The following is a 23,694-nucleotide window of genomic DNA, read 5'->3' on the forward strand; positions in this document are numbered from 1 at the left end:
TAGTTGAATAGTGGTTCTTGCTCTGAGTTTATGAATTATGCAACTGCTTCTTTAAAATCAAAAGATGGGAAGCTTATTATTGGCAGCCTAAATTAAGTGGTAATGCAGTGTCTTCTTCTGTTTCATTTGAGAAAATCTGTTTCAGCATAGGCTGCAGAGACTGCTCGATTCAATCAACGAATATACAAAAGTATTTTTAATACATGAATTAAACATCAAATATCAGCAAACTACAGGTACGTTGATGAGATTGGTATAATGAGAATTAGCAGGAGAGTTGCACAAAATAAATAACAGTAATCTGATGTTGGAAGAGTGAAGCAATAATGCTGATAAACAATGCTATCTATGACTGAAAGCTTGAGTTCTGATGTTAATAATGTATGCAGTTTCTCTCTTAAATTAGATGTTATCGGGTGCTCTTTATGGAATTCAGAAGAAGTCTCGTTGTTCAAAAGCTGAGTTGGTGACTATGTATTAAAAATTGAATCTTAATTAGCTGATGATGCCGCAATCATATCACAATGTAAAATATACTTCGTACAACATTAACCCAATTCAGAGCTCTAAATGATGTAATGAAACAAGAAGAATCAACAAAAGGGATGATAACAAAATTGTAGTGTAAAATGCTCTGGAGTAATCAAAACCACCAGCAGATTTACAAAAAAGAATTCATGTTCAAGTTGCAGCAAATGATCCTATGACTTGCATATGCATTCTGGGTATGGGTTCTGATAAAATGATTCTTCAAATTGGAATCGTGCTCTGCCCTTTATTCCTGGTGGAGGGCCACTCCTTTAATCCTTTTCCTTGGAGCCCCTTGCCTGTAATGTCAAAGAGAATGAGAGTGTGAGACTTACCAATATGGCACGATATAAGGAGAAATTAATGCTGAATGCATGGCTAATGACCTACTTCCTAAACACAGTTGAAGTATAGCTCTTCTACTCTTTTAAGTCTTACCTATTCTTATGCATCTTTTTGACAATATTGGATACGGACGGCCCTTCCTGTATTTGTCCAGAATCTAACTTATCGAATACTTCAATAAGACCCTTCCTGCAGAAAACAGGTCAACATATAATATGACAAACAATAACAAAAATAAAACACAAGATAGAACATTCCAGCAACTGTGGAACTACTGATCTGTTTGTTGTCTAAAGCAAAATATGTACAATTGTGGAAGTAGTATTTACTTTAATGCCATAGAGACTTAAAAATCCCAAGGGATCCCTTTATCGTGCAAGACTTAAGACACCAGATTTTTTCAGAAAATTAAGTTATATATTATCAATACATTCATCTCTGAAGGTGCTTCCATAAAAATCTTTAAGTTACTTCCATATAATTATCATTACTTAGGTTTTTAAATAACCTATTGACTTATAAATGGTCCACGTTATTCAGGTTTTTAACCAAAAAAAAAAAGTCAAATTTGATATTATTTGAATCAAGTTTTTCTTTCAGACTCAATAAACTATGGCTTGACACTGATAAAATACACATAAAATTCAGACCTCCTGACAGCTATATGCAGAAATGAATCGTATCATCCACATTTGAAAATAGATAGAGAAACCCCTTCTCACTCCCAAATCTCCAACCTAAACCTTCAAGACAGCCACCAACTCCTCCCTAGAAAAAAAGTCAATCCAAGGGACCTAACACCAAAGTGAAGAGGAATGGATGGAAGACTGCATTGTTTACAATCTTTTTAGTTTTGACCCCAAACGGCCTCCTATGTTGGCAATTCACGAGAATATATAAGAAACAGAATAGTTATTGACATTAAAAAAATAATGCTTTTGCCACCAACATGACAGGCAAACTTGAGGAACTGCAACTTCTTTATGTTTCAATAGTCGTTACTTAAACAAAACAACTGTTACGATACACCCCAACCAACCAGAGAAACAATAGAGCTCCTCTAGCTTCAAACCAAATCTTCTGATAACTTTTAGTTCTAGTAACTCAAATTTTATATGGAAATATGGTTCTCGTTTAAAAATAACTTAGTAAACCATCTTATGGCTTGATTCTTTGCACAAAAACAATGAACTCCATCACAAGCACTAAGGACAGATAAAGACACATTGGTATTTCAAACCAGCAGCCCATTACCTGTCAGGTGTAATTGTTTTTCTGTGCTCCAGGAACCGCCTATGACCCTCAACTGCTCTTGCCATGTTCCCTGAATGAGAAGAAATGAACACATCACTCTCTACAGAAATGATATAATCAATAGCAGCAGCTTGAGTAGCGTGATGGGAAAAAGCTCCTAATTCATCTTGGGTAGCCAGCATTTCCTGCCAACAAAGAACTAGTTAATGACGGAAACCAAGATAGCTTCTCCACAAATGTCCAGGGGTCAATTACCAAGGAAAAGCATGTAATTTTAGCACATACCTTAAAAATCACATTAGGAAATCGCAAAGTCAGCTCAGACAGTCGCCTATTATCTTAATGTGTTTTCATCATCCATATGATATTCAATAAGTAAAAGTAGGAAGAAATTATAAAATATTACATTATGTAGAAAATACTAGGCAATTTATCTTAAATTTTGATATGAAAGAGATTTTCATGTTTTGATCAAAAGAAGAACATGAAGCAACTTTGAAAAATCAATGCTACATTGTTAACATACATATACATAATTGATACAAATACAATGAGACATTTTCATTTCTTCAAAATCATCTTAGCTGCAGCAAAACTTTTTGTCCTATAATTTCCGAGCCTGACCTTTCCTTTGTCGGGCACCTTCACTCTGCCTCTTCCCCCATGAATTTTCGGCAACCAAAGCAGTTTTTTCCCCTTCTTTTTAGCCCCATGACGGCCACTTCCAAGCCCTTTGAAACCATTCTTCACTTGTTTAGGTTTCTCAGAATGCTTCATGTGCTTCATTAGCCCACTTACAAGTGCATGAAAATGTCTTGGTTGTTTCCTCTTCACCAAAGTCTTGACCTCAGATTTTCTTGGCTTCTCTGACTTTAGTTTCTGACGATGATTGGCATTTTTTGTGTGATGAAACATCTCTCCAAGTCGTTTCCAAATTGATCTAGCATGACGTGCATCAGACTCATCCATATAATGATGGTGATGGTGGTGGTGATGGTGGTGAAATATCATACCTAGCTTCCTTCCAAGTCTCCTCAATCTCCCTTTCCTTTTTCCTCCTTCCTTTTGTGGGTCCCACTTATGCAACCGTTCTGAACTCATTTGGCTCGAGGATTTTGCATCAGAGTAGTCATCTCTACTGTTAGAATAGGAAGAAGTATCATCGTATCCTGAAGTGGTACTATCAGTATATTCAGGCTGTTTCATCCTTGTTGAGTGGCCTACTTTCTCATGCAGTGGCTCACTTTCATCACTATCATAACTATCACTTCCTGATAATTCATAACTCCCACTCAAAGAAGACGGCGAGCCACTTTGTTGAGTTGTTGAGCCAGAAGAAGTGCATGAATTCCAACTCGTTTCCTCTGAGATTTGATCATGAGGGGCAACCTTGCTGTGCAAAGGCCCCTTAATACTTTTCCTGATTAGACTATTTCTGTTAGAAGAATCCCTAGACCTGATCATCTTCGATGATTGGCCCATTTCTTGTGCAATTCTTCCACTTGTATGACTCTGACTCCATTTCTGATGAGGACGCGCATTACTTGTTCTGTTATGTCTCATGGAACTTGTAGACCCCGCAGATGGAACTTGTGTGCAGGGCCTCAATGTCGCTTCTCTTTCAATAGCCTCTCCACGATAGGACTGATGTGGCATGAGCCTCAAATCTTGTACTTGTTTTGAGGCATGACTTGAAAAAGATTCATTCCTACTCAATTTACCTTTAAGTGACTCAGGTCTACCAAAGTCGGCCTTAAACATAGGCCCAGGATCCTGGCTGATCGACTGAGCATTTGAGTTCTTCACCAACTCTACTCCATTCATTCTATCATCACTTTGAGCTGATACCCAACCTGACGGTTTATCAACCAATCTATGCGTCACATTCAAGCATTTGATCTCACCTCTCATAGGATCAAAATCTCCGTTTTGATAAAGCATCTGTTGTCGCATACCATCACCATGACCTACAGAATCAATATTCCTGCTCCATTTGACCTGAGAAAGAGCTGGAGAGTTGCCTTTTCTAAGCATTGGACTCCCTTGGTTAAAAAGCATATTTTCACCAAATATAGCCGAATTGTCAGTGAGGTGTAGCTCATTTGTTGCTACCAAGTCTTTTTCCTTGCCTAAAGGATTTGCTGAACTTATACCCAAATTATCAACACTCTTTTGGTCCGATAACTGGTCAGTTTTAACGAGCTTTTGAAGTGATGGAATAAGGGACTCAATTCTGCCTATTGCATCCTCAATTGCCTTGGAAAAATCCACAGACGAATCCACTTCTTCCTTATCACTTCCCGTATTATTTCCATCTAAAGCAAACAAACCGGCATTGTTCAAGTTCATTCCAATTCCAGAAGCTGATGTTTTCCTTGGAAATTCATGATGATTCTTAACATAAAAAGAAGGCTGTTTTGTTTCAGAGCCTTGAACAAACTTATTCACCTCATGACTTTGAAATGTAAAGTTTTGTGGCCAACTAACAAAAGGGACATCTCGCTTTATTGATGAATTCTCATCACTGAGGCCTATAGATTAATCTGGTTAGTAGCATGAAAACTGGGCTGTGATTCATAAAATCGACGGCGTTTCCTACTGATTTGTGGCTCACTATGGAAACTGGTTGGTGTTGATGGAGTGGAAAAATTAATTTGGGGACTTAACCGTGTAGTTAACTCCTTGTCCTGCAGTAACCCTGGGCTATGCTGTAATGTTTGTTTAGAGGGCAGAAGACCAACTGTACTGGATTCGGAAACCATTCTCTATAATTTTCCAAAAGATAAAAAACAGAAACAAATAGATTCAGATTCAAAGTCTGTCTGGTAAAATTATGCAGATATATTAATAGATTATGATCCAAAGAACACCAAGCTAATTCTCGCTAGTATAAACATCATAAACTACCTTGCCAAAACAGAATAAACAAACAGATGGTTTTTTTTTTTTAATGAAATTATATTACTGCATTTGTAGAGGTATCAAATGAGAGATGATTGATGAATGATGATCAGTTGTACTCTCATTGTTGTTCTGCTGGTCAGTTTTCTGCATTTCTATATATTCTTTTTGCGTGTGTACACCAGAATTTTATCCAACATTGAATTGCAGAACACTGTACTTACAATTCACGCACCAGTTTGGAAGGGGAAAAGGATGCAGAACACTCTACTTATTTTCATCTTATAAACTATCCCAGCACACCAAATTTGCAATTTTCATCTTATAATCAAAACTTATGAATTCGCATGTAATTTCTCCAAAAACTTAAATCAGAATTCAATTACAAAAAAAAAATAAATAAATAAATTAAATTAAATTAAAACAACCATCATAAATCAGAGATTACCTGAAATTGGAAGCACGATTTCGATTATACCCAAGATCATGATCAAGATAACCAATGAATTTCTGATGAAATTGCGCAAGACATCAACGAATGGTATAAACCTAGGTCAGAGTTCGTTGCTGCTATGGGATCGGAGGAGGAAATTCAAGGATTGATTTTGTGAGTGAGTTTTTTTTTTTTTTTATAAAATTCTTTGGCGGTTTCAAGCTTAATTTTGCCCAAAATTTTACAGTATTTTTTATTTTACTTTGGCGGCATAATAACCTAGATAGGAGTTGTTAAACAATCTCCCATTTTACTAGGCACCGCTCGTATTTTTAATATGAAATTCCGTATTTACCCCTTGTAAATAAATACCCACGACACTCACTAGTCACTCTGCCTAAAATTTCCGGATGTTTGAGGTGGATCTGACTGAAAGTCTGAAATATCTGGATCCTCCTTGATTCACCCGGATATTTTAGGCAAAAGTCCTGTGAACTATTTTTTTTTCGTGATTTTTTTTAATATTATTATTATTATTATTATTTTATTTTATTTTATTTTATTTTTTTTGGGACGGGATTGTTGTTGCTGTTGTTGTGTATTATTGTTATTAGTATATTGCGAAATATGTGGTCATATATATGGGGCGGGAAGGAACGAAATGTTTTATTTTTGTGCAGCATAGGCATCGGTGATTCTTGCTCTGACTTTATGAATTACGTAACTGCTTTAAAAACAAAAGATGTGAAGCATATTATTGGCAAATAGAACTCGAGGAGTTAATTGAGTAGCTGATGATGCCGCAATCAGAATGTAAAATATACAACATTAGCCCAATTCAGAGCTCTAAATGATGTAAGGAAACAAAAAGAATTAACAAAAGGGATGATAACAAAATTGTAGTAAAAAAAAAAACCCTTATACAACAAAGGGTAAGTAACATACTAACATCATATCCTAGCTCATTTTTGCACATTCGTGAATTGTGATAAAGTCAAGCCATGCCCAGAAAAATGCTCTGGAGTAATCAAAGCCACCAGCAGATTCACAGAAAAGAATTCATGCTCAAATTGCAGCAAATGATCCTATGACTTGCATATGCATTCCGGGTACGGATTCTGATAAAATGATTCTTCAAACCTGAATCGTGCTCTGCCCTTAATCCCTGGTGGAGGGCCATTTCTTTTCCTTGGAGCCCCTTGCCTGTAATGTCAAAGAGAATAAGAGTGTGACACTTAACCAATATGGCACGATGTAGGAAATTATGTCACAAGGAGAAAGTAATTCTGAATTCATGGCTAATGACCTACTTCCTAAACACAATTGAAGTATAGCTTCTACACTTACCTATTCCTATGCATCTTTTTGACAATATTGGATACGTATGGCCCTTCCTGTAGTTGTCCAGAATCTAACTTATCAAATACTTCAATTAGACCCTTCCTGCAGAAAACAGGTCAACACATAATATTACTAAAAATAACAAAAATAATACAGAAGATAGAACATTCCAGCAATTGTGGCACTATTGATCGCTTTGTTGTCTAAAGCAAAATCTATGCAGTTGCAGAGGATATCTTGTATTATTTGCTTTAATGCCATACAGACTTAAAAATCCCAAGGGATCCCTTTACCGTGCAAGACTTAACACCATATATTGTCGGAAAAATAAGTTATAAGATATTATCAATACATTCATGTTTGAAGGTGCTTCCATAAAATCTTTAAAGGTGCTTACATAAAATTATCACCTAGGTGTTTAAATAACCTATTGACTTAAAAATGGTCCAAGTTATTCAGGTTTTTAACCCAAAAAAAAGTCAAATTTGATTCTTTTGGACCCTATAAACTACGGCTTGACATTGATAATACATACGTAGACTTCAGACCTCCTGACAGCTATATGCAGAAATGAATAGTATCATCCACGTTTGGAATAGATATAGAAACCCCTTCTCACTGCCAAATCCCCAACCTGAACCTTCACGACAGCCACCACCTCCTCCCTAGAAAATTGTCAATCCAAGGGACCTACCACCAAAGTGAAAGAAAACGGATGGAAGACTGTATTGTTTACAATCTTTTTAGTTTTGGCCCCAAACGGCCTCCTATGTTGGCAATTCACGAGAATATATAAGAAACAAAATAGTTATTGACATTAAAAAAAATGCTTTTGACCACCAACATGACAGGCAAACTTGAGGAACTGCAACTTCTTTATGTTTCAATAGTCGTTACTTAACAAAACAACTGATACGATACACCCCAACCAACCAGAGAAACAATAGAGCTCCTCTAGCTTCAAACCAAATCTTCTGATAACTTTTGGTTCTAGTAACTCAAATTTTATATGGAAATATGGTTCTAGTTTAAAAATAACTTAGTAAACCATCTTATGGCTTGATTCTTTGCACAAAAACAATGAACTCGAACTCCATAACAAGCACTAAGGACATATAAAGACACATTGGTATTTCAAACCAGCAACTCATTACCTGTCAGGTGTAATTGTTTTTCTGTGCTCCAGGAACCGCCTATGACCCTCAACTGCTCTTGCCATGTTCCCTGAATGAGAAGAGATGAACACATCACTCTCTACAGAAATGATATAATCAATAGCAGCAGCTTGAGTAGCGTGATGGGAAAAAGCTCCTAATTCATCATGGGTAGCCAGCGTTTCCTGCCAACAAAGAACTAGTTAATGACAGAAACCAAGATAGCTTCTCCGCAAATGTCCTAAAAATGCAGGGGTCAATTACCAAGGAAAAGCATGTAACTTTAGCGCATACCTTAAAAATCACATTAGGAAATCGCAAAGTCAGCTCAGACAGTCGCTTAGCACCACCATAAATTTCACCGGCAGCAATATAAATTAATGTTGACGGAGGATAACCAAGAGCCTTAATAAAGATCCCAACTTCCCTGGGTGTAAGTGGACAAAGGCCTGCATTCCTCTGCTCTGTGGAGTTTATTTTTTTTATTTTCCAGTGGTGTGTGTTCTCCCTGACAATTTTGGCAGAGAAGCATCAGTTAGTTATGTAAGAAAAACATGGGAGGCTGTTAAATCTTCCATGTAATAGTGATGGGGTGAAGGCTTATTGATACACTGATACACCACAAACATCAGCTGACATGAAACTTTTCTTTTCAGTTTTGTATCCCTCTGAACCTAATCAAGTTCTACAAATTAGATTATGTCCATTACGTTGCTTTTTGTAGATGACTGCTCCTTAGGCAGCAATTAGGGAAAGTCTATATTTTGTCAGTCCTTGTCTTGCAACTAAAGCTCCATTCACCTCGAATCAGAAGTGCTTCTAAGCATTTCTCGCAGTAGATTTTGTCTTTGAAGCATATGCTACATATACATTTGGTGTTGTGCAAATATAAATATCATTACCTCATAATCCTCAACTCCTCAGATTCTGCATCAGAAAGACCATAGGTACACCCAGTAAAAGCAAGCATGTCCTTCTCATATCTAAGATGAAGAGCAATGTACTGACCCCCACGCGACCTTAGCCGCTCCACTAGTCTCTGTGGTGTCACTTCCACGAAGTCAGAACCTAATTTTAAACATACCCCATAGTGTGCCTCTTGAAACCATTCTAAAGGAAACACTGAAAACATGGAAAGCTCTTGTAAAAATTAGAAGTTCTTTTAATGGCTTTCTCCACAAAATCTGTTTTCTCTAGACAGCACAGGTAAAGTAGATGTAGAAATTCACCTTGCCCAAATGTTCAATAGGAGGAGAGAAATGTAAAGCATGGTATAGAGCACGGCATCGGAGCCTTTGAATGTCAAGAGGCAGATCATTATTTGCAAGCCGAGAATCTGACTTTGCAACATGAATCACCTGAATATCATGACTAGACAAGTTAAAAAAACTATAAACAATAATGTCGTATTCAATCATAGTAGTCCAATATACTTTCTTATTGATTCTAATAGTTGGGATAAACAAAAGGAGGGACAACTGTTCAAAATTATCAAGTGTTAAGTAGTTTCCTCAGAACCCTTGATACCACACTATAAAGTTGGCCCTGTATGCCTTGTCATGTATATAGATCCTTATGGGTAAAAATTTGATAAAGCCACAAATTAAGTGGCATAAAATACAATAAGATACATTTACAACAATCCTTCTATGTAACACCAAATTCTTAGCTAGATGGAGCCCATTAATAAGTCTCAGGCAGTTTTTTAAACTTACATTACAGATACAATTTGCAATTATTTAAGGCTTTCCATTAGGTGGCGATTCTGAGATCAGTATTTCTGAGACTTCATGGAAGATATGTTTTCAGATAGGTGGGATGGTTGTAAAGGGTTTTTTATTCCTTTATAAAACAGCAGCCACTTTTAAGTTCTCTTTGCTTTGCATGCCAGTAAAGGCAGATACATAGGCGAAAAATCAATAGGTTCCACGGTTTGCAAAGACAATCTACTTTGTTGTTAGTCACAGACCTCATAGAGTCCAACTACATTTGACCTCCTGGAGTCCTGGTGATGAAACACCATATTGAAGTTTTCTCTCTAATAGATATATTTGAAATAACTGTTGTGAACTAGTAGCTTTAGTCATTATTGTTTGTTTGGCATGTGTTGTTTTTCAAAATAACAGTACAACTTTAAAAGGCACAATTAATCACTTGGACGAAGTCATTAAGAGCCAAAATCTCATTTGTTGTCCCTAAAGCTGAGAAAAAGAAAACCCTAGAAACTTCTAGCAGCCACAGTTTCCAGTCTCTCAAACAATGCATAAAAAGGCTCAAGGCGTTTCAGAGTTCCCTGCGCCTAAGGCGCGCCTCATTGAAATAAGGCGCATATGATAAACAATAAAAAATTTCTGAAAAAATCTCTGTGTGCCGCAGTCTATACGCCTTAGTGTGCCTCATCAAAATCGCCTCGCCTAGATCACAAAAGGCGCATGGCCCCTAACGCCTTACGCCCCAGCGCCAGGCGCGCCTTTTCAAACACTGCTCTCAAAGACGACTGGAGTACTTGAAAACAACATAAACTCTAAACTATAAAATTTGTGAGTGACCTCATAGCTAGAAACTTAGAAAAGCCAATCCCATAACAAACTTTCAAAAGTTCCACATTGTAAAATATAAGACCACTGAGTTGTATAAACCAATGTTTTTTGTGGTATGACTTGTATTGTAGAGAATTTTGAGATCCTTGGCCTCGTTCAGATGTGATTTAAGGAGTCAAATTCCAATATACTTTGGGAAAACACCAACCATATGCTTTACTCAAGATCACTTTTTCCCCCCAAAGTTCAGAATATGTTAAGAATATGGAAACTGAATTGCTCATCCAAGTACCGCAAAAAAAAAAAAAAAAAAAAAAAAAAAAAAAAAAAAAAAATTGTATTGCAGAGAATTTTGAGATCCTTGGCCTCGTTCAGATGTGATTTAAGGAGTCAAATTCCAATATACTTTGGGAAAACACCAACCATATGCTTTACTCAAGATCACTTTTCCCCCCCAAAGTTCAGAATATGTTAAGAATATGGAAACTGATTGCTCATCCAAGTACCGCAAAAAAAAAAAAAAAAAAAAATTGTATTGCAAAAAAAAAAAAAAAAGGCACACCTGATATTCCCTCCACAAATGTGTCATATTCTCATAATAGCTCATCCCTGACCAGGAACCAAAATGTTTGCGGGCTCGAGGAACAGATTCCAGCTGTTTAGGAAGTTCCTTCACAATTCTCACGTCCTGATGCAAGCTTCTCATGAAATAGTGCTCATCAAATATGTCCCCAAATACACTGATCAAGAAAATTAAAATATGGTAAGAAACCACAGAGCAGAAACAAAGAAGAGCTTTTACAAAGGACTGCCAAAGAGACCTTGAATCCTGCCAAAATGAACGTTTATCCAGAGTGGGAATCACCAGGGTTGCATTCATAATGCGTGCCACAGCCACCATATCAGCAATCTAAGGCCAAGAGTATTACAACAATGAAAAATAAAAATAAAAAACCAAGCAAGCAAATAGAACTTGGAAGAAAGCTTAAACAAGTTGGGGAAGAAAGCAATTTTCCCAATATAATGATAAGATGATTCAGTACAAATCAAGCTTCACTGATTGGAAGTTTGCTTCATTTACACTATCAATAACAAAGAAAGGTACAGGAGTAAAAACATGTGCTTATGCTTAAATGTGTGGATATTCAACAACACTGCTATATGTGCATATATGGACATTCAAATAAATAGGCCGGAATCAGGTACACATCAATACATCATTGCGAAAAAAATGCATGCAAACTCACACATGTATATTTCAAATACACATAAACAGGGATTTAAGCTTTCAAGCATGTATGCACTAGCACCCGTTTGGGTGAATTGCATTCTTATTCTAGTTAAAGTATTACAAGTATTTCCAATTCATTGGCAGCATCTTACTTTGGCAAATCAATTCAACGAAGCCGCTATACAAACTTATACAAATTGTAAGAGAAAAAAGCCAAAGTAACTTACACCAGTACGCATTTGATTTAGCCCTCCATTACTTTTTACAGTCAAATATCTGTTAGAATCCTGGGCAACTGACCATATATGAAAAAATTGAACCAAGTTAGTGAATATATTATCACTCTTTGATAAGTAGTCAAGGATATATCATGTTTCCCATTGGCAAACATTGATATGATAGCGATCAAGATCAATAATTTTTCAGCAGCAATTAAGGATTTCTTCAAGAAAAGCAAGAATGACTGCAAAACATCTAACCTTTGTATCTAGCAGTAGGCTTGACACAAGGGCGCAGGTCATGGCTGAACGTCGAAGCCGGTAACTGCTCATCAACAAAGTGCACAGGACTTCTTATCTAAAGATAGAAGCAATGTCAGATTACTTAAATCAAAGAAGATACCAAAAAACAGTTGATTGTTCTTCAGTATCCTTTTTATCATTTGAATGTCAATCTAGAGCACAGGTAACAAGTATTACTGAAAAATAGTTAACATTCATCAACTTTTTATCCCAACCAAAATTTTCAACTTCAATAAACATATTCTTTCATACAACCATTGTTCTCTCCATAACATAGACAATCTACACAGATTTACAGCAAATTGATCAAACCTCATCACAGCTAATCATCTCCCAAACCCCAAAAGATCAAAACCCCAATAAAAAATAACAATGATTACTGAAACAAAATCAACATTCATACATAAAATCACAAGGCAAAACAACCCCAGAAAGGCAGAAATTTGTAATTACAAAAGAAGCTTAAGAACACAGAACAATATCAAATTAATTGAAATAGGGGATAACCCGTGTAAAAAAAAAAAATCAATTCTTACCTGCTCGGATTGATGATGAGGGTTAGAATCAGACTGAAAATCATTAGAAAAAAGTGGGTTTTGTTCATCTTCTAAAACATCCTTAGAATATAGGAGAAAGAAGAAGATGGAAATAGCAAAAAGAAGAATTATATAGAGAGTGCGAGTTAACAAAGATGATTTCTTGGATGAAACTCTGCCATTCCGCATCTTCACTGAGCTAAGTGACAGAAGATTTGGGTTTGATTTCTTTGATTGAGCGCGGTTGATTTGCATGAATTTGCTCTGGTGTCTTTGTTGGGTTCGGTGAAGTTATAGTGGATTTTTCGAGTCGGTTTTATATCGAGTTAGTTTTTAACGCCTCTACATGCACATGATTGAGACTTGAGAGTACCCAAAATTTTTGAACATCTATTATGATAATTTTTTACTATTGATTGAATCATGCCTCGAATTCATGATATATTGTAGGTTAGTATTACACTAGTCGTACTTTTATGAAATTTCACCAACTAATCTCCAATCCTAATCCAACCCTCTAATCTCAAACTTTTATTCCCACGACCCACGTATCAAATTATATATATATTTTTTTTGAAACCAAAGAAAAGTGTCATATGTTAATCAATCAATGGAAAGCTTGTTCATAAGGACATGCGGGGAGATGGACGAGAGACAATGATTTTCCCAAACGTGTTCACCTCCAAAAGACACTAATCTAGTAAGTTATGAGCAACAGAATTATCATCCCTTAGCACATGAGACCATGAAACAAATTCAACATTGACTATTAATTTATACTTCTCTAAAGATTTCTATATTTTAATTTTAATTTTAATATCATTAATTTCAAAAACCGAAGATGAATTGAGAATTATCAAGTAGTTTATATAAAGGAATGATTCTTAATTAAAATGGAATACTAGAATTGCATCTTAGGATTTCATAGGTCACACACCCTCTTCCCCTTCAAAAATCAAACGACAATATAGACTGTACTAAGGCAACTCCTCTAGCTTCCCGGGTTCGAGGACCGATCCATGAAAATGGGGTTTGATTTGGAAGAATTTCAACCCATTTTCGGCGAAGCAAAACCTGAGTTTGAAGCTTCTGCTACCTCTAATGGCGATGGAGTTCCGGCGTTGAACCCATTTTTGTTCAGGGTTTTTGCAGTTGACTCTTCTCACCTCGCTTTTCATGTCACTGATTTTCGTTCCTACACTTGGGAGGCTCTTCGCTCTGTTCACCAACTCGATGACATGGTATTAATTCTTCTTTCTTCCCTTTTATTTTTTCAGAAATTTAAGCTGCAAAAATCCAAACTTGTGGAATTTTTCTGGGTATATTTTAAACCCTTTTTCTTTAATTAAACCCCATTTTTTTTTTTTTTTTAAAAAAAAAAAAAAAAAAAAAAAAAACCTACTGTGATGAAATGGGGTTTAAGAAATGGGTTCTAATATCATGTCCTTGATCGTTGTATGTGAAATTTGGCATTTTTGGAGCATTTTTCAGAATTTCATATACCTGTTAATACTTGTGGAAGTTTTCTGGGTAATTTTACAGCTAATTTTTTGGATGAAACCCTAAAAACCCTGTTGTGATGAGGTGGGTTTAAGAAATGGGTTCTATAAACATGTCCATTGATCGTTGTATGTATAGTTGACAATTTTGGGGGTATTTTTTCAGAATTCCATATGCCTGTATATTTTTAATGTTGTTCAAATGCTATAATTATAACACTGAAGTATAAGGATCACATTGCTCCATATAGTTTGTTGCGGTGTTGAATTAACCCTCGTAACTTATGATTATAGCTAGTTATATCATTTGTTGTTAGGCAAATTGGTTCCAAAATGTTTTTTAGGTATCGATTTTACCAGATATTGGCGAATCATCAATATAGTTTGTTAAGGGTTTTATATGTAAGTAGTATACTTTTAGGGCTAGAAAATTGGCAATAAAAATTTTTGGTGGTACTGTAAAGACAACGGTTATGAGTTGGACATGGTTTAGAAAGACATTATGAGTTGGACATTGGTGAATTAAGAAGGCAGTATCATAAAGATGGAGTACTAGTATAAGAAGATAGTATCAACAAAAGTACTCCATGGAAGGGAAGCCTCAGTTATTTGGTTGTTTTCTGTGAATAAATTAAGGAAACAATTTGTTATGACTTATGACTAAATTTGAGGTCGTAATCTGTCACTATTGTTTATTATTGTGTTTCTTGCAGATTTCACTGTTATGGGTAGTACTTTGGTTCAATATCCCACTTGCACATAATATGTCAGCTATAGGGAATTAGGAAATCCTAAAAATATTGTCACAATCGTTTTTAGATATTCTCTCCTTTCTAATCTGTACGACCTTTTGTCCTGCTGCAAGAGTAGAAAAGTTTATAGTATGTTATTTGAATATAGCACGTGATAGAGGATTTTTGGTAGTTTCTGCTCTAATCCCTCTATATAGTGTGAGATTCAACATATGAGTTTACGTGGATTAAAGTTTAATGCCTCTCATGATTTTTCATTGTTTCATTATTCATGCTAACTTGTTTTATCTATGTGCAGAGAGATAGCATAGGCATCAGTGGTTCCTGTTCCGACTTTATGAATTATTTAATTGCTTCTTTAAAATCAAAAGATGTGAAGCTTATTATGGATTGGCAGGCTAAATTAAGTGGTAATCCATTCTCTACCCTTTTCTGTTTCACAAGAGGAATTTGTTTCAGCATGGCTCCTTTAATTTTCTTTTGATATAAAGAAACACTCAGTGAATTGCTGAAGCACTAACTTTTTTTATTGAACCACCCATACTCATAAAGTAAAATGAATTCCTTCTACTTTCTGTTCCTTTAATCCTTTTACACGCCTACACTTTCTCCTTCGTAAATGTTTATTGAATTGTTCTTGATACTTTTTTTATTAGTCAAGTTTTTGTGGATTGTGCCTTAGCAATTTTCTTGGGATCTGAACTTATGATGCTGACAAGAACATGCTGTCTTAGTTACATTTGTTACATCAGTAGCATTTTTCCACGATGTTTCCATTTTTCATAAGATTGTTGTCGGGCTAGCTTGATTTGTTCCCCATAATTGACTGAATTTTCTTACTATGTGATTTATGATTATATTTATCTATGTGTGATCCGACATCTGATGTATCCTCCATATCTGCTTCATACTTCTTACAACTTTTGATCTTGACTCAAGCTGCAAATATAGTGTCAATTTTTACTTCGTTGTAGGGGTTACATCTGCAAAGTTGATTGCTCGTAAAACTAAAGGAATGCCCTTAATATCTATTTCACTTACTAAGCTTGGACCTTCTTCTGCAAGTGGAGTTATGGAAAATCTGTCGTTGGAGCTCTACAAGGCATACAATATCCTGCAAGATTCTTTTGTAAAAGGTTATTTCTGCTCCCATTTGCTATTTAATACATCTCAGAATTAAAACCTGAGGGATTAGACTTCAGTTCTAGTCTACGGGCCAAGCCTTTTAACTTTAGTTAGTACTAACTACGTGGTGGTTTGTCGGAACTTTGAATTGGAATCAAATATAAACTTGTGAGATTAGAATTCTGAATCAAATTGAGGGGAAAGAAATTTGCTCCTGAAATTTGCAATGTCTAAGTAGTAAGCACGACTGGAAAGGTCCTTATTGAAGAAGAAAAGAAAAGACATATAGTCATGAACATTTTTTGCATATAGATGCCTGACAAAGCTGATTGAAGGTAGTTGGTGTTGATCCATACCTGTAGGTTGAATGAGCATTGTTTTCTAATATTCTGAGTTGAGTTCCGCATTTAAAAAATTGTTTACTTCTTTTGTGAGTTGAATTCCACACTTGTGTAGCTAGTAATTCAAATAACTTCTAACTGAACCACAGAACCTCAACCCCCTCAAACCCCAAACAAAGGAGGATAGCCTTATAGGATTGGTGACATAGTATCCATGAAAAAAATGGTAATATCTGCATATATAGTGATATTTCATCTTCCGTTTCTCCTTCTATCTTGATTTGTTAGAGTAATTATATCTTGCATCAAGTGTTTAAATGATCATATCTTTTTCATTTTGATCCCAATTTCCCAAAAGTGTCTTCCTCGAGGCTGTTTGCAAATCTGGGAGATAGCTTTGTGCCTTTGTGAAACATTACCTCTGCTATACTTGGAGATCGATATTTCTATATAGACCCTTGATTGGAGCATATAGATAAGTAGTACTGGACTACTAAAAGGAAGTATGTAATAAAGATGGCATGTTTTATCAAGCTCGTTGGAATGGATAGGTGAAATATTATTTTTTGTTGAGAAGTATGCATTACAATGCTATATTGCTATGAGAATCTTGAATTTTTTTGCTTCATGTTTGCTTGTCAACTTCATGCTACACTTTTGTTCAACTGTCATTAAACAGTTGGTTTGAATGTTTATCCAGAGCAAGAGTGCTGCTGTCAATTGACCCAAATGATTTCTGCAGAAAAGGTATTTTAGTTTCTTTGGTATAACCAATAGTTCATAATATATCTTTTGCTGCATTATCTGCTTCTTAGGATTCCTGACTAGGTCATGGCACTCATTGGTCACATGGTCATTGCTTATTTTTGGTTTCATTCATTGCTGAACTGAATGCTTATAGTCCATGTTACAGGAAGATACCACAAATCCTGGATTTTGAAGGCTGTTGATAATTATTTTACTTTTCTTTTGCTGAAATGTTTTATTCAAGTTTCAAGCGTTGCTTCTCATCCAGATCTTAATGTTCCTTGTGCCAATTGCTTATCTCAGTAGATGTGGATGAATTAACATTTGCATTGGCTGGCATCATATGTTGTGGGATCTGCATCAATCTCAAGTTTCTTTTTCCTTTTTTTTTTTTTTTTTTTTTTCCTTGGACCATCATATATTTGTCTCCTTCCCATATAGGAAAAGAGCCAAGCAGTTAAGAGGAAGCTTGATATGATGCAGTCGGACCAACAAAGGCTACAGAAAACAACAGGGAGTGGGAATATAGTTTCTCCTATGTACTCTGACTCTTCATCTGTTACTGCTGCACTGAATTCCTCAGGTATGTAATTTTGATTAACTAATGTTTGTTTTGGAGAGGCTAGTATGATCCTTCCTGTAAAAGTGCAAAACATCTCTAAAAAACTACTTTGGAGTTGTTTGGTGAATATGCTTTTCTTGATTATTCCATCATCTATTCCTTCATCTTGATACTTTTTACTCCCCTAGACAAGCAAATTTTATTCCTATAATCCCATTTTATCTGAATCCTTTTCTTCTCTAACCAAACATCCATGTGAATATAATACGGAGTATTAAGATGTTTCATTTGGAAAATTTTCATTTCTTTTGTGAATGTAATTTTTTGTTTGATTAGCAGACTCCTCCTTGCACAGTTGACTACATCACTGGGATTTTTTTGTCTTTGATCATTTTCCTCTAGCAAAAAAAAAAAAAAAAGAAAAAAAGAGGAACCGCAAGTCAAAACAAGGCTTTTCAGTTGTTACTTTGGCCTTTTATCTTTGGCTTCCTTTTTCTTGTACTAGGAGTTAGGTGCTTTTGGCCAAGTTTCTCACATTGCTTCACAACTTGAGAAAACAGACATTAGGCCAATTGTTGGGGTGGGTAGGTGGGGCATATAATTTATGTTGTTTCTGCTTCTACAGAAGCCTAAAATTAGCTTTGGCAAAGAAGAAATTAGAAGCTCCAAATTTTAGCTCTTCAAAACAACTTCACAGGAAGTTGTTTCACCATTTAATGAAATTTTTGCAGCAGACCATAATAAGTTAACCTTGCTCAAACTTACAAATGACATTCTTTCAACTCACTTTTCTTTTTTGAATGTTTCTTTTAATTTACACTCAACTTTACTATTTTTGGAAATGGTACCTACCACTTTAACTTTCACAAATTATTATGTTTTAATTGTCACTTCACATTTTACTTATTTTACTTTGCTACATCTAAATGCAAACATAAATCTCACTCACAGAACTCAGTCACTCACCCTGCCACCATGGTACGCCATTAAGCGTTTACTCTCTTGCTCAAAGCTGGCAAATCTTTAGTAAATGAATAATGAGGAGCACCCAAAAGAAACATTTTAATTTGAACCATGGAATATCATTTACTTAGCCCTCAATTATGTCGAATAATCTTAACTTGACAAGCATTTATTAAATCAGCCCAGATCTGTAGTTTGCTGTTGTAATTGCTACTTCTGCCTTGTAAATGCTTTGAGAACAAATTTGACTTCTTGTATTCTCTACTTCACCCCAGATAAACAGGCTGTTGCTGAAGTCAAATCTGCTAAAGTTGTTCATCGTGTTGTACCTGCATACCGCAGGTATGCTGTATCTGCTAACTTTGACCTTTTTGCTTTTTTTTGTGCTTTATTATATTGCTGAAAATTTTAAGCTATCTTAATCAATGTCTTGTACTCCCTGCAGAGCTAAAAACAGAGGAGCTGTTCTTTGTGACACTGAAGAGGAAGAAAAGAGCTAATTGTTGTTTGTCGAATGAGGTTTTAGAAAATAGCAGTAGTGTTTTGTAGCTAATTTTTTTGTTACCGAAGCCTGCTAACAAGAAGTTGGTCTTTTTGGGAGTTGAATGACGACGAATGTATAGTCTTTTGAAAGTATGACAACTTGCCTCTCCATATAAAGTTGTTTCCAGAGGAACAAAAAGAAGAAAAACATTAGGATGTTTAGGTTCAGGGAATGTGTTTATTGTTTAATTGCTTTTGTATATATGCTGATGGCACTTAATTCAGCTTTGTTAACAACTTGTCGAAGCGAAAAGCTTATTCTTGTACTCAACTTCAAAAGGGTACAAATTGCCTCTCTACATTATTTAGTATTAGGACTTAGGTGAAGTTTTGTAACAATTTGTATACTCTTTTTTAGTTGGAAAAATTATCAAAAATAATACAAACTTTTACCCATCAGCTAAAGTCAATCTTTTAATTATTTCTGAATAATACAAACTTTTAAGGACATCCGCTTTAAACAAGTTATGACTGGTTTGATTGGTATATAGAACACGTGTCATTGTTTGATTGGTTTGACAATTTAATTTGATTTTTTAAAAAAATTTATTTAATATTTTTATATTTTTAAAAGATATAAAAATTATATTTATTATTTGTTTCAAAAAAAAAAAAATTATATTTATTATTATTATTATTATTATTAATTTTTTTTTAAGAAAATCCCAGCCACCCCTTCCCCTCACTCCCTGCCGACATTACCTTTCCCGGCGCTCAGCTCCCCGGCGACCTCCAGGCGGCACACCAGCCACCTCTACTGCGCTTGGCTCTCCGGCGACTTGACCCCCGCAACCTCCTCGACTTCCACGCATCACGAATAAGCCACAAAAACCTGAAAATTCGGAGCCAATTCATCTCTATGACTATGAGGGGGGTGAGAAATGGGTACTAGTAGATGGATTACATACATAATCTTAAACAATTGAGTATTATTAACATTTCACTCAAAGCTACTAATCCATTACAAGACCCAAAAATCAAAAACTCAATAACCAGAAAATGAAGTGAGTAAATCAAACGCGGAGTAAGTAGTAGTGTTTGGTGTAGGATCGAGCTCGGAGTCCAGCTTTAATGGCGTCGATTCCAAGTGACTTCCATAGTTGAGAATAAGGAGACGATTGTTAGAGAAAGACATGAGCAAGGTAAAGTTTGAGGAAATGGGATGTTTAGAGTAGAGAATTCCAACCTTTGGAAACGCATTTGAAGCGTAGTGATTTTGCAGGTAATCGGGTAAGAATGGAGGTGATTAACTCCATTGGAAAATGACAACTACTTTTCATGGAGATGAGGGTTGTTTCGATGATGGTGGTTCGGGGGAATGGTGGCGAGAGCCGGCAGGGTGGCTAAGCTAGCGCCGCCGGGTTTGAGGGAGAGAGGCTGGTGGTGAGGGGGGTGGGGCTGCTGCATGCTGGTGGTGAGGGTGGGTTTTATTTTTTTGAATTATTTTTTTTAGGGAAAATTATTTTAATTGTTAATTGACTATGGTTAAATTTTTATTAGCAATTAATAAAATTCTTAAATGAATTTAGCCAAAAAAAAAAAAAAAAAACACGTAACCGCCCATTTAGGTTGTAGGTCAAATATCTCGTTAAAAGCGAATACCCATTTAAGTTTGTATTATTCAAAAAAAAATTAAAAGTTCGACTTGTTTAAGGTAGATGGACGAAAGTTTGTATTATTTTTAACAATTTTTCCTTTTTAGTTCAATCTATGATGGATTCCTCAGTTTTTTTTTTTTTTAATTTATTTTTATTTATAAACAAAAATCATGTACCTATAGATAGCCATTGTAGTAAAAGGAAGGTGGTACAAATGAACCTCAACAAAAATTGGCCATAATAAACCAATAAGAGCTTAAAATGCAGGGATAACTTTTCCTTTAATTGGAGTCTAAATCAAATTCGAATTAGTCGTATTTATCCAACCCCACCACACAATCTCTCTCTTAAATCTATGAGTGTCACACTTGTGCCACATCATCATAGGTAGACATGAAAACCATCAAGTTGCAATATTTTATTCCATGACCACATGTAAATAGCCGGTTATTCCTAAAACCTGGTTACTGCAAATGTTCCGCAAAATTTTCTCTCTTTTCAATTTTTTATTACTTTTACACTTTCTTTCTCTCATTAACCGACCCCAAAGGTTAACGGTTGTACATGCTTTAAAATGTTTGGAGAATTTATACTATTTAAATATAAAGGCAAAAACTTGAATTCAATGTATACAACATGCATAGTTAGTCTATTTTCACTTATTACATAATTTTTTGACCCAATGGATTACTCCCGAAACCTCATTTTTTTGTTTCACAAATAAGTTGAGGTAGATGATTTTACAGCTGAAATTGAAGAAAAAGCAGAGGGATGAAACCACACTATTACATGATCTAAAAAATAATCAGTACTTGATTAAGTCATGTAAAAAAAACTTGGATCATAATGACACAATTCATCTTCTTCAAGACCTATCTCAACACAAGGAGAATATCCCACTTCACTCATCTGATCCACCAGTTCATGGATAACTTGATATATATGTTCCCGAGAACTATGTGACATGTCTTTGGCAACGAATTCATGCCTGATATTCTTTACTTCAATCCAACTTAAACCAGCGTCTTTTCTCAATCCTTTCTCACCCATAAGCCTTCTCACATGACGAGAATCATCCCATCTTTTACCTGCTGCATAAACGTTTGACAGCATCACATATCTAGCAGCATTACTTGGCTCCAATTTAAATAGCATTTCTGCAGCCTTCTGAGCAAGATTTGTATTTCCATGGACCCGGCAAGCACCTAAGAGTGCACCCCACATTCCAACATGATCAGAAACAGAAGGAGCTCTCTCAATAAGCTCTACTGCATCATTAAGTCTGTTCTTTCTTCCAAGCAAATCAATCATGATAGCATAGTGTTCTGGTCTTGGCTTCAAACCATGCTTTGTCATTAAGTTGAGAATTCTCATGCCTTCATCAACTAGACCTGTGTGGCAACAAGCGGATAACACTCCGAGATATGTGACTTCATTAGGCTTTACTTTTGCTACAATCATCCTTTCAAACATTTCAAGCGATTCTTCATTATGTCCATTATAAGCCAACCCATTTATAATGGAGTTCCAAGAAACATCATTCTTTTCCGGCATCCTCTCAAACACTAGCCTTGCTGATCTCATGTTTCCACACTTGCAATACATGTTAATCAAAGCATTATAAATAAACGAATTCATCAAAGGAACTCTGGTGTTTGATCTAATGATTCGACAATGAAGTTGTTTCCCTTTTTCTACAAGTGCTAAATCAGCACAAGCACCTAACACAGCAACATATGTAAAGGCGCTAGGTGGAACCTCATCTTTCTGCATCTGATCTAAGAGATCGAGAGCTTCAATTCCTTCCCCATTTTGAGAAAAACCAGTGATCAATGCAGTCCAGGATACTGAATTCTTCACAGGCATTTGCTTAAAAACCAAGCAAGCATCTTCCATCCTAGACGCTCTGGCATAGGCAGCAACCATCGAAGTCCATGACACAATATCTCGTTCAGGCATTCGAGCAAATATCGAGTAAGATAAATCAGGATGACCACATTTACCATAACCATCAATCAAAGAATTACATATGACAACATCATACTCTAATCCAAGCACAACCGCCACACCATGAAGTTGCTGCAACAAACTTTTCGAACCCAAAATAGCACAACTACTAACAGCACTGACAATTGTATACTCATCCAAGAACAGCCCAAACCCACTACACACACTTTGCATCTTCTTGACAAAACACAAGGACTCACTATAAAACCCATAATGGGCTAACCCAGAAACCACAGAGTTGTAACTGACAATATCTGGTTCAGGCATTTTATCAAGCAGTTGGTGTGCATGATCAAAGAGACCATTTTTAGAGTACCCAGAAATAATTGTGTTCCAAGAAAAACTATTCTTCTCAAGGAGATCATCAAAAGCTTTCTGGGCACTCTCAATGGAGTTGCATTTGGAATATAACTCGACAAGGCGGTTCGAGATAAAAGAGTTTAGAATGAAGGATGTTTTTATGAAGTGAGAGTGAAGAACTCTGCCAAATTGCAGGTCTTTGGTTGCAATGCAGTGAGTTAAGAATGATGCACATTGTTTAGGAGTGTTCAACATGTATAGTGAAAATATTGAAGTTAAGCTATTTGGTTAATTTGGGTAAAAAATTTAGCCTCTGTTCTTGATAATAGTCTAATACAGACAGTAGAGTTTGGAGCTTGTTTTTTTTTTTTTTTTTTGGTGTTAAAATGTGCAATTGTTGATCAATTTAGAGTTTCTCATTATTCTTTGCTACTATACAAGTCTAATAGTCTAATTGTTAAGGAGTGTATTAC

The 23,694-nt window shown here is 35.7% G+C and overlaps 2 protein-coding genes and 2 pseudogenes across 3 annotated transcripts; 1 reads left to right on the forward strand and 3 right to left on the reverse strand.

Annotated features, from left to right (window-relative positions):
- Nucleotides 1–559: 559 nt before the first annotated feature.
- On the reverse strand, nt 560–5,638 carry LOC145562029 (uncharacterized). The gene is made up of 5 exons (XM_081622184.1): nt 5,477–5,638; nt 2,752–4,892; nt 2,128–2,312; nt 967–1,062; nt 560–827 (listed from the first exon to the last, which is right to left on the reverse strand). Exons 2-5 carry the CDS (start codon nt 4,474–4,476, stop codon nt 776–778), a joined length of 2,058 nt encoding a protein of 685 aa, XP_081478310.1. The 5' UTR covers nt 4,477–4,892; nt 5,477–5,638; the 3' UTR covers nt 560–775.
- LOC145564631 (O-fucosyltransferase 38-like) lies at nt 4,659–13,052 on the reverse strand (annotated as a pseudogene). Its single transcript, XR_014094871.1, has 12 exons — nt 12,785–13,052; nt 12,207–12,303; nt 11,955–12,022; nt 11,318–11,406; nt 11,059–11,236; nt 9,186–9,314; nt 8,859–8,995; nt 8,251–8,464; nt 7,957–8,141; nt 6,809–6,904; nt 6,499–6,664; nt 4,659–4,892 (listed from the first exon to the last, which is right to left on the reverse strand). The product of XR_014094871.1 is annotated as an O-fucosyltransferase 38-like (transcript).
- A 622-nt stretch (nt 13,053–13,674) lies between these two features.
- On the forward strand, nt 13,675–19,706 carry LOC145563270 (uncharacterized). The gene is made up of 7 exons (XM_081623715.1): nt 13,675–14,025; nt 15,334–15,445; nt 16,010–16,171; nt 17,202–17,248; nt 17,690–17,831; nt 19,049–19,115; nt 19,219–19,706. Exons 1-7 carry the CDS (start codon nt 13,804–13,806, stop codon nt 19,271–19,273), a joined length of 807 nt encoding a protein of 268 aa, XP_081479841.1. The 5' UTR covers nt 13,675–13,803; the 3' UTR covers nt 19,274–19,706.
- A 1,938-nt stretch (nt 19,707–21,644) lies between these two features.
- LOC145563271 (pentatricopeptide repeat-containing protein At2g21090 pseudogene) lies at nt 21,645–23,513 on the reverse strand (annotated as a pseudogene).
- Between the last annotated feature and the right edge of the window lie 181 nt (nt 23,514–23,694).

The sequence above is a fragment of the Chenopodium album genome, chromosome 10 (genome assembly GCF_948465745.1).
Source record: "Chenopodium album chromosome 10, dcCheAlbu1.1, whole genome shotgun sequence".
In the NCBI taxonomy this organism is placed as follows: Eukaryota; Viridiplantae; Streptophyta; class Magnoliopsida; order Caryophyllales; family Amaranthaceae; genus Chenopodium; species Chenopodium album.